At 33.5% G+C, this 12187-nt stretch overlaps 1 protein-coding gene across 1 annotated transcript in view; it reads right to left on the reverse strand.

The window, feature by feature from the left end:
* Window positions 1-12187, reverse strand: part of LRP1B (LDL receptor related protein 1B) — a 374764-nt gene that overhangs the window by 91806 nt on the left and 270771 nt on the right. The window contains exons 39-41 of the mRNA XM_077956546.1: window positions 4209-4325; window positions 2386-2559; window positions 602-727 (exon numbers count right to left, since the gene is read on the reverse strand). Of these exons, the coding sequence (XP_077812672.1) occupies window positions 602-727; window positions 2386-2559; window positions 4209-4325 (417 nt within the window). The remainder of the gene's footprint in view (window positions 1-601; window positions 728-2385; window positions 2560-4208; window positions 4326-12187) is intronic.

A 12187-nucleotide genomic window follows, 5' to 3' on the forward strand; every position in this document is an offset into this window, starting at 1 on the left:
TATCAGTTTTGTTTCTAAGTTAGTTTTTAGTTTTTGCGTTAGTATTATGCCTTCTTCATAAGCCCTCAAAATATTTGTTATTATTATTATTCTTTGTGGTAATAGCAGAAGAGGTAGTAATAGTAGTAGTAGTATTGTAAGTCCCATTTTACACAGAAGAAACTAAAATTTGGTTTCTAAATTCTCAATTTTTAAGTTAGTGCTTGGCACACAAGAGGTAATCAATAGAAACGTATTGAATAAATAAATGGATTTTTGGGCTGAGTTGAAACCCATAGCAGAATGTTCTCAAAAAATATTATTGTCTTATCTAATAGAAGAGTTATAAAAAAAATTCTTTTGGGTCTGTGAGTGACTTCAAAGTTCTCGATTTGTTGTTAAGTGCCTGTAAGTGTTCAATGCTGCTTTGTGAACAAATGCAGAATGAATTGTTTGAAAGTCTTCTCCAAAGAAAAGAACAGTTTACACAGGCATTCAAGAACTGCTGCTATCAAGGTAGCTAGATTGCTAATGGAACAGATCATTTCACTCCATTTCACTAGTTGTGAAATTTTATGATAACCATTAATTCATTATTTACAGAATAATAAAGTATACCTACCTAACATGCTGTCATCATTGCAGGTGCCATTAATCAAATATTTTCCTTCCGGACACACACAAGTGGCCCCAGAAGGATTCAGCAAGCAGAGGAATTCACATGCTAAATCCGAGCATGGATTGGGTACTGGTTAAACAAACGAAAACAACACATTGTGTAAATATAGATACAACAGGCTTCAAAAGCATAAACTTAAATAAGGGAAAATGATTCATTAGCAATGTTGAAAAGTAATCACATCAAATTTCCACTGGGAGTATCTTACTCAATATCATCATTCTCCTTTATAGTGAAGAAAAATTACTACCCAATGCTCATCATTAATAGTAAGTTTGCCTTATTTATATTTTCCAAAGAGAGAAGAAATTATTCAGATCTATACTTAGTTATTTTGCTTCTGACTAATTGCTTTTGGCATAAGAGTTGGTCTTAGAACCTGAAGTACCATTGGGGCTGTGTTGGAAAGTAAAGCCAATGGAAGTTTTGGGGGGATCTAGCCTTCACTTTAACAGCTTATTTCACAGAGCTGCTCTAACAGACAAAAACAATGCCCCTCTCGTATTTATTAATACAAAGGATTAAAATGCATATGTAGCTTGTCAGTTCAAGGTACAGATGACTTCCTTTCCATCAAGTGGGAGTTTGTGTGCACGTGTAAATGTGTGTGTGCCATACTTATTTGTGTTTAAATTTTTATCCAATCGACATCCTTTGCAGTCATAGCTGATTATTGACCTTTCCTAGAGATTATTTCACCAGAATTAAACAGGAATGGCACCCAGGTAGCTGAGTTGGGGACTATGAGAGTGGCTTGTTTTCTGTAAGAACCACCACTCAAATGCCTATTATATTCAAGACAGGATTTTATTTGTTTACTTTTTATGAATGTGGCAATATTCAACTATGAATATAAATTAAACAGAACGGGAGGATGAGAGAAAGTGTCCTCATACTAACCTTGGAATCTTATATGCCAAATTATTGGTAAAGAGCAGTAAGGCTTTGGATAAAATTTCAGGATGATTTAGGAAACTATATTTTGTTTTACTCTGTTGTGAGAACTGATTTGAATAAACACCACTTGTTCCAGATAAATGCACCAAACAAGATAAAATCCATTTCATTTGCCATAAATAGTAATTATAAATAACCCTTGAACAGCAGCTTGAAGAGTGAACCGATATATAAACACAGATCATTAGAATTTCAGCCATATTATTATTTTTCACTTTGTTCTTCAATATTTTTGACAGCTGTGTTAGAAACGTATTTTCAAGAGTATTACCTTAATTACCTTAATGATTTACTCACTCCTTTCTAGGAGGGAGAGTAACAATAATAAGTCATATACAATAAATCAGAGAAAATATGCAAGTCTTGGGAAGAGTTCTTTTTGTATATATTTAAGAATGGAAGGTTAATACTATAATAGTTACTTGTTGATTAGTAATAATAGTCAAAATGGCCAACAATAAATTTCCTTACTTGGATAGTTCATCTATACACTCACAAGGTTCTATTAAGAATTTTAGAAACAGATTAACAGATTATTTTAACAAAGCCAGTTTCAATTGCAAGAAAACATGGCCAAATGCTGAACATTTTCCTGGTTACAGCAGAAATATAATTATCTATATTTTGATGTTTTGGTAGTTGAAAAAGTCTACTAACAAAAAATTAAAGTTACTTAATTTACTGAGGTTAAGACATTTACATATATTTTTTTGAGAGATATAAGAAAAAAATTTACCAGTATAGACAACTTCATAATATATTATACTTACAGTCTAGTTGTTTATAACGATGAGATATCAAAACACCTTTTGTTTTATCAATATTTAAAGCTAAGTACTCTACTGAACCATGGCCAAATTTTTGTACTCGAAATACACCATTTTTAGGTCCTGCTCCATATATATAATCTTCGAAGATATCAATTCTATGTGGATGTAATAAACCTGGAATTTCCAAAAGGCAGTTATGAAAGTTTTAATGTATACACTCAGACTTTAAAAACTATGTTTATCTGAGACCATATTGAAAATCTTATTACCGTTTAAACTTTCAGAATTGGAATATTTATAATATTAGCTATGACGTTCTTAGAATTATATCTTAAGTAAGGATATGCAATGTAATAAACATGTCACTTAAAACATAAAAATACACTTCCATCATCACTTTAATCATCTTTACCATCACAAAGAATTTTCTGGGGGTTATTTGCAGACTAATCCTCTTTGCTATACAGAGAGGATATCTTATATCCAATGTTATCTGTAGTATAAAAACAGGCAGTTTACACAACTCAGTTTGTGTTCTGGATCAAATAAATGATCAAATTACATGCCCAAATGACTGGTTTATTAAGCAATCATTTGTTGATTTTTAAAGAGTGAATCCAAAAATAATATTTGACATTAGTATTGTTCATTTCAGAAATGGAATAAAGAAAACAAACAGGTAAATGAAAATCATTTGTCTGATTAGTTTGGCTAAAAATAATAGTAACCATTATTTTCACATTTTGTGACTTATTTTCAGAGATTTTATCAAATGAATAATTATTCTAACTTTTGAAACAGAAATTTATAACAAATAAAATGACAACCTTTATATTTTTACTAACTATCTAGAGGTTGTAAAGCATAAAGTGTCTTTATATTCATATATTTTTCTTTGCTGTTTCATGAAATAGTAAAATGTGCACCAAAACCAGAACAAGTTAACTTCATTGTAATTAATTACAGGTATGTGAACTTTTTTTTTTTTTTCATCTGAGGCCATCGATAAACACACACACACACACACTTTAGGCAAAGGCACAATAAAAATTTGATTTAGTTGTTTAACTTCCCTGTTTGTGTTATTTAAAAACAAACAAACAAACAAACAAAAAACAGGAAACAAATCTATATTCAATAAATATATAACATGCAAATACAAAAATTTAAAGTGGATATGATGAAAAATTTGTGGTTACAAAAAAATTGTGGGAAGGGGTTGAAGTAGGGAAAAGAAAGTGACAGAAAGGGAAGAAATTAAATTCGGCAGAAAGAACTGAGACAGCCAGGCAGAAGAAAGTATGAGGAACAGAAGGGAGCTAGAAAAATGAGACAGTTAAAAAATAGAAGCCAGGCAGATAGGTGGGCATAAAAACAGTATAGCAACAGAGGAGCACCAGTAGATTCAGCAGTCACTGGTGGTAGAGTTAAATGGTCATTTTTGACGCATTGATACAGTAACTCATTGTTTGCTTGTTATCATTGCAATTGAAATAAAAGTTTGTGTTCACAGATGCTGATCCTGACTACTAGAAGTGCTCTGCTCAGAATGGAATAGCCACGGAAGCCACAGAGTAAAATTATTTTCTGAATCTGGACAGCAATGGCCATGTTTGTTCAAGTCAAGATGGACAAACTTTCAAGTCAAGATGGACACACTTCTGCCCTGACCTCTATGTTTTTCCAGTAGGAATGAAAATTTTAATTACTAGTAAGAGTCATAAGTTGAAAGGAGAAAGAATTTAAGAAAATCCAGAATGCAAAGCATCCATACTTACACTCTCAATAATAATTAAAAATGAAGACAAAAGCATTTCACAAACCTTGTTTGCTGCTGACAGAGACTATTGAGTTAGAGCCATCGTACAGAACACTGCCAATGATGGAGAGCTCAAAGTCAGCCCAATATATGCGTTCACTAAAATAATCCACAGCCAAACCTGCAAAATCAACACACACAAGACAAACAGTGCAAGTAAATTTGAAATCATTCAAAATCATACTTTTGCCTCTTATTGTATAATTACAGTTGACATTTGTCTTCAAGCATCATAGAAATTACCCGGTGCCAATCACGATACTGTAGAAATTAGAAAAATTAAAGTAACTCAATCTTTATCCCAAATACATGGGTTCAGATTACATGGCATTTAGTTAACAAACTCTAGCAAAAGTCTTATTTCACATAAGAAAGTCTGCTGTAAATACCCCTTCTAGCCATATTTATGGTTTCTTAATTTTAGCTATTCTCTAATAGACTTTCCTTTAATATTATTTCCATTTTCATCTTCATATTTTATGGAGAATGAATTAATTATTTAAATCATTTATTGGACCATTATTTAAAATGAGTTAGTATAATTATTTGTATTTTTAATTCCTTCAAGAAGGTATAGTTCTCAGAATACACAAGGTTCATGTATTTAATTAAAATATATTTTCACCCCTTCAGAGTTGGCCAGCGGTGTTATCGATCGGACATCTGTGTGCATGCTGAAGTTAATGTGACTAACGATTGATATTAGCCAGGTGTGGTGGCTCACGCCTGTAATCCCAGCACTTTGGGAGGCTGAGGCGGGAGGATCACGAGGTCAGGATATTGAGACCAGCTGGTCAACATGGTGAAACCCTGTTGCTACTAAAAATCCAAAAATTAGCTGGGCGTGGTAGCCGGCACCTGCAATCCCAGCTACCCTGGAGGCTGAGGCAGGAGAATCGCTTGAACCTGGGAGGCAGAGGTCAGCAAGCTGAGATCAGCCTGGGCAACAGAGTGAGACTCTGTCTCAAAAAAAAAAAAAAAAAAAAAAAAGAAAGAAACAAAATGATGTTTATGGTAGGGAAGAATAAACAGTAAAGTTCTTGATTAAAGTTCTAGTGATGCTTGAATTAATTTTCTCTGAGACTGCTTGTCTTCAGTTTCATTACAGGTAGATTCAGTGAATGATAATGGACTGAAATAATATAGAGTAAAAATATTTTTTTAGTTTCATTTTTTGGTTTCATGAATGTAATTGGAATCCATCCAGTGTCTTTTTGTAGGAACATCATCAACACATAGAATATCTAAGAAAGTAAACTTCTTTCAATATGGAAGAGTAATATGTCTGACTCATGAATTCTATAATAAATATTCACTGCTGTAGATTTTTTTTGTGACATAGCTGCTGTCTAAATATGACATATTGCATACTTTGGAAGTACAATGCAGTTAAATGCCTTAGGCAACTAAAGAGTGTTCCCAATGAGAACATTCAAGAAGCAACTGAAGTACATTTTAATGGCAATGCAACTGAATGAAAGGTACTTTTGAGTCTGTGCTAGACTTTTATTCCTGTGTAACTGGACCAAGACTTAATAATCAGAATGGAAATAATTCATATTAGAAATCATTAGTGAATAATTCTTCAGTTAAGTACAAATACTTAGCTCACATGTAATCAAATTAAATATTTTGTTCCTCAACTAATGTATAGAGATGTACCATGCCTGACCAGATCCTGAAAAATAACAATTAAGCAAGTGGCCATTGTTTTACTGGTTTCTGCTCAATTATTAATTTTCTATTTGAAGTCATGTTAGAAGACACGTTTTTGCATTTTCATGTAGAATTATGAGTAATATGAACCACAAATTACACGGTTTTTTGCTGCTGCTCCTATAGTTCAAAACAGCTGACTGAGAAGGGTTAAAAACATAACATGAAAACATGATTGTCTCTCTTCTACCAATGTGCTACAATAAAGAAGTAGCTAAAACAAAAATCTGTTGCCGATAAAATTAGTTTTAGACTTAAAAACATTAATATTGATAATCACAGAAAAGGAGAAAACAATGAGTATGTAATCCAATTTAATCAACAATATTGTTTTTCAGATTCAGAAGCAGTAAAAAGTTCTCAAAAGTGTCATATATTGCATTATTGGTCTAGGTTTGTCTAAGACATACCCACTTTTATCAGCTCTGGCCATATTTTGTACTATTGGATGGAATTACATCTTGATAAAAATTATATAACAAAGTTTATAGATGAGTGGAATATATACTCCAGAAATCCAAAAATCAATAATTTTGATTTTTTATTAAGCTCTTTAATAAAAGAGATAGTCTTCTAAATTAAAAAGTTAATAAAGGAATCAGCTAACTTTTCCTGTTATAGAGATGAGAATCAAGTTTATATGAAAAAAGTTCTTGTCTATCTTTAAAATATCATATTTTATTTTGCTCTGTAATAAAGAACCAATAATAAAATGGAAAAAAAATCAATTCTCAAGAAACTCATTCTTATCTGAACAGGGAAAGATGAATATTTGGAACCAAGTCAGTAGGAGCCCAGAAAATTTGAAATAAAATGCCATACTTGTTTTAATTAAGTATAATAGAATCACAATTTGAATGGTTTATAAAAAATAAAGACATAGGCTCACTACGTTTTAGTGACACAGGATAATGGAGCTAATTATGTAGTCATTTTCTGTACATCTCCCTTGATACCAAGACTACTTTATATTTTAGGGATTTTAAAATTTCACTCTTGTCAAACTCTAAAATTTTCTAAGATCTACTAGTTCCCCTATTTCTATTGTAGGCTGGAAGAAAATGAAAAACAAAGAAACAAACAAACAAAAAAAACAAAATATTATGTGAAGTGACCATAGTATGTAACACATTGATATTTAAGAGGCAGGACTTGGAGAGAACAAAAAATTTAAATCACTGTTTTTCAGAAATAGAGAAAAAGACTATAAACATTCTGTTTTAATGGAAAGCCAAAATTTGCAAGATAATAATAACCAAGTGTGAACTACCATATTCTTGATTTAAGAAGCTGATAAAGGAGCCAAAAAATAAAAATAAAAATAAAAACCTGGATACATACCATTATGTCAAATTTAATTTTTAAAAATTGTTAAAAGTATTTTTGAGTTAGGTTAGAAACTACATTAAAGTCATGTTTTCATACACACATACACACTTATTTTTCATATACATACACATCTATTTATGACAGTGTTGGTAAACTAAATTCAAATAACAGCAAAATAATCCTAACATTCATGTTCACTTTATTTAACTAGAGACTTTACGTTGCCCAATGAATTTGCTTAATGAATCAAACAATTGTGAGTGGTCCAGGACCAGTATGTATTTATTTATTTTCTTAGAAATTGCTGCAATTTGAGGGAGATAGGAGGCAATGTAAATATGCTTTTAAATATCAAACAATGTAGTTTGAAATCAAACTCATGTAATACTACATACCCTCCTCACTGGATGCAAAGTTGGAAAGTATCCTTGTCTGACACAGCATTCATTAACTCTACATACTCATGGGGACTTCCCCTGTACCACACACTGCCAGGTACTATGCACAGAGCAAACAACAAAAGAGTTCATGTTCCTCATACCTCAAAATAATAAGAACCATTTATGACAAACCCATAGCCAATATCACACTGAACAGGCAAATGCTGGAAGCATGCTCTCACCACTCCTCTCACCACTCCTACTCCACACAGAATTGGAATTTCTGGTCAGGACAATCAGGTAAGAGAAAGAAATAAAGTGCATTCAAATAGGAGGAGAGAAATTAAAAATGTCTCTGTTTGTAGATGACATGTTCCCATATCCAGAAAACTCAATCTTATCCGCTCAAAACCTTCTTAAGCTGATAAGCAACTTCAGGAAAGTCTTAGGATAACAAATCAATATGCGAAAATCACAAGATTTCCTATACATCAAAAATAGACAACCAGAGAGACAAATCATGAATGAACTCCCATTCACAGTTGCTGCAAAGACAATAAAATACTTACTTACTTAGAAATATAGCTAACAAGGGAGGTGAAGGACCTGTTCAAGGAAAACTACAAACCACTGCTCAAGGGAACTAGAGAAAACTCAAGATGAGAAAAACCTACCACGCTCATGGATAGAAAGAATATTGTGAAAATGGCCATACTGCCCGAAGTAATTTATAAATTCAATGCTATTCCCATTAAACTACCATTGACATCCTTCACCAAATTAGAAAAAATAAAAAAAATAATAATAATAAACCACTTTAAAATTCATATGGGCTGGGCGCCCACCTATGGTCTCAGAAGTTTGAGAGACTGAGGAGGGTTGATCACTTGAGATCTGGAGTTCAAGACCAGCCTGGCCAACATGGTGAAACCCTATCTCTACTAAAAATACAGAAATTAGCTGGGCATAGTGGTGGGTGCCTGTAATCCCAGCTACGTGGGAGGCTGAGGCAGAAGAATTGCTTGAACCTGGGAGCAGAGGCTGCAGTGAACAAGGATAGCATCACTGAACTCCAGCTTGGGCAACAGAGCAAGATTCTGTCCCCTCCAAAAAAAATAATAATAATAATATGGAGTCAAAACAGAGGCTGTATAGCTAAGATAATCCTAAGCAAAAAGAACAAAGCTGGAGGCATTGCATTACCTGACTTCAAACTATACTACAAGGCTATAGTAACCAAAACACCATGGTACTGGTACAGACACATAGACCCATGGAACAGAATAGAGAGCTCAGAAATAAGACTGCACATTTACAAACATCTGATTTTCAGCAAACCTGACAAAAGCAATGAGGAAAGGAGTCCGTATTTAATAAATGGTGCTAGAAGAACTGGTTAGCCATATGCAGAAAATTGAAACTGGATCCCTTCCTTACACCTTATACAAAAATTAACTCAAGATAGATTTAAGACTTAAATGTAAAACCCAAATCTATAAAATTCCTAGAAGAAAATCTCAGAAATATCATTCAGGACATAGGTAAAGGCAAAAATTTCATGATGAAGATGACAAAAGCAATTGTACAAGAAAAAATTGTCAAATGGGATCTAATTGAACTAAAGTGCTTCTGCACACAAAATAAACTATCAGAGTCAACAGACAACCTACAGAATTGTAGAAAATTTTTGCAATCCACCCATCTGATAAAAGTCTAAATTCAGAATCTACAAGGAAGTTAGATAAATTTACATGAAAAAAACAATCCCAGTAAAAAGTGGACAAAGGACATGAACAGACACTTTTCAAAAGAAGATATGCCTTTGGCCAACAAACATATGATAAAAAGCTTAGCATCACTGATTATTAGAGAAATAATCTAATAGTACTTCATAATATTAGATAGTACAACAATAGTACTTCATACTATGTGGCCCAGCAATCCCATTGCTGGGTATATACCCAAAAGAATATAAATAATTCTACTGTAAAGATACACACATGCATATGTTCATTGCAGCACTGTTCACAAGAGCAGAGATGGGAATCAACCCAAATGCCCACCAATGATAGACTGCATAAAGAAAATGTGGTACATATATATCATGGAGTACTATGCAGCCATGAAAAGGAATGAGATCATGTCCTTTGCAGGGACATGGATGGAGCTTGAAGCCATTATCCTCAGCTAAATAGTTCATGTTCCTGCTCTCATGGAACACATTATTCATCTGCTACACACTTGACTGAAACAACATGTTTTTATTATGTCTTATATGGTGCCCAATAAAAACAATAATCAGTGTGTCATTTGAAGGCACACATTATTTGAATCACTCCTTAAATCAAAATCATACAATGGCTCAATATTGGCTAAAAAGTTATGTTGAAGCCCTATGGCATTTAAGGTTTTCTCTTCTCACATATTATGTCACCCAACCCGTGCCCTTCTACATGTGTCTTGATTCCTGACATCAGCAGAGCATCCATATGCTCTACACTGGATCCCTGGCTCAGAGGACCATATTATTTCATATATCTGGCATTTTTAAGTTAGTTATTACTATATATATATATAAAGTGTGTGTATATATATGTGTGTATATATATATTATTTTAAAAGGGAGTTTTGCTCTTGTCGCTCAGGCGGGAGTGTAATGGTGGGATCTCGCCTCACTGGGTTCAAGCAATTCTTGTGCCTCAGCCTCCCAAGTAGCTGGGATTACAGGTACACATCACCATGCCTGGCTTGTTTTTTGTATTTTTAGTAGAAATGGGTTTGCCATGTTGGGCAGGCTGGTCTCAAACTCCTGACCTCAGGTGATCCGCCCGCCTTGGCCTCCCAAAGTGCTGGGATTACAGGTGTGAGGCACCATGCCCAGCCAATCTTTTGATTTTCTATTGATAAAGCCAAGGTTTGAAGGTAATAAATTCATTTCTGAGGTCTCACAGCTAATACATATTCCCTTGAGATTCAAAAGTGTATGTGACTCCAATGAAGGATTTTTAAAAAATTTCTTCATGATGGATTACCTGTCTATCCCTCAAGTACTTATTCAAACATCACTTTTCACATAGTTTTTCATTATTGGAGATTATCTTTCTCACCTCTGAACTCTGATATTATAAAATATGACAATGACACAATTCTCACCTTTTGCAAAAAGTACAATTACTTCGCATATGCCTCATTTTTTTTTTCTTTCTCGAATGTAAACTTTGTAAGAAAAAGGACTGTGTTATGTGCATCACTAAGTTACCCATAAGAGTTGTTGAGCAGAATGGGTAATACATGGAAAGTGTCAGATCCGTGCATCTGTCACTAGGCCCAGTGTTGGAGACACTGTGGTGCCTATGCAGATCACCTTTACTAAAGAGGAGTACCCAATTCCTCACTGGTGCTTCTGCAGTGACGACTCACACATACCCTCCTTCTCCAGATCATTGTGTTTAACTGATTGAAGCAGCTTTGCTTGGAATATCACAGCCCCAAGGCCAATTAATGATTGATGGGGCATATCAAAAGCAGATCCCCTTGCCTGTCATAAATTTATGCTCCAAAGCATAACTATAGTGACTCAAACCAAGACTAGACTCGACCTGAAACACAGTTTACTGGGCTCCTTCCTCTGCTCTCCCTCTGTCTTTTACAGCTTTCTTCTGTATACCACTTCCTTCATAAATGACTTTTACAACAATCCCCATTTTAGGCACTTTCCTAAGTACTATCTTACAGGTAATTCCACAAACTGCTGCCAGTGTCATTTTTAAAAATAAAAACATGTTACATATACTATCAATATGATTATGTAAAATGTTAACACCAAAGAAGTATTTTAAAAATAAAAACCGTGTTTGAGATTATGCCACTTAACTTGCCAATATCTTCAAATAGCTCTCTTCAAAGCTAGAATAGAATTCAGTTTTGCATTTGAGTCACCTTGCCATCCTCATATCTTCCATTCTCCTGAATTGTTTATATGCTTCTAGGTATGCTAACCTTCTTGCTGTTTTCATGCTGAGCTAATTCCTTACTCAGAACTTACTATTCTATTTTCTTAAAAAGCTCTTTCCTCACATATTGACATCACTTGCTGCCTCTCTTTATTTAGGTGTCTCTTTCAATATCACCCTTCTAGAGATGACTTCTCTGATCATCATAACTAAAATAGTACCTCCATTGACAGCCCATCTCTTACTATGATTTTCTGTACAGCATGTATAACAATGTGACAGTATACATAAATACATATTCTATCCTCTATAGGAAGATAGACTTCATGAGGGTTAGAACTTGCTTCATATTGTTTCTTCAGCATTTGGAACAATTTCTGGCACATGGTAGATATTCAATGGGCATTTGTTAATGAGCATGAGATGAAAACAAATTTATGTACATAGACTAAATTTCAAATATTGCTTCTCCCCATAAAGATTAAAAACAATCTAAATGAATGGAAAGGTATCAAACACATTAAAAATGAATAGGAATATAAGCACTAAATATAAATAAACTACAGAAGACATTGTAATGCATAATTTTAAAATACGTACTATAA

The sequence above is a fragment of the Macaca mulatta genome, chromosome 12 (assembly GCF_049350105.2).
Source record: "Macaca mulatta isolate MMU2019108-1 chromosome 12, T2T-MMU8v2.0, whole genome shotgun sequence".
In the NCBI taxonomy this organism is placed as follows: Eukaryota; Metazoa; Chordata; class Mammalia; order Primates; family Cercopithecidae; genus Macaca; species Macaca mulatta.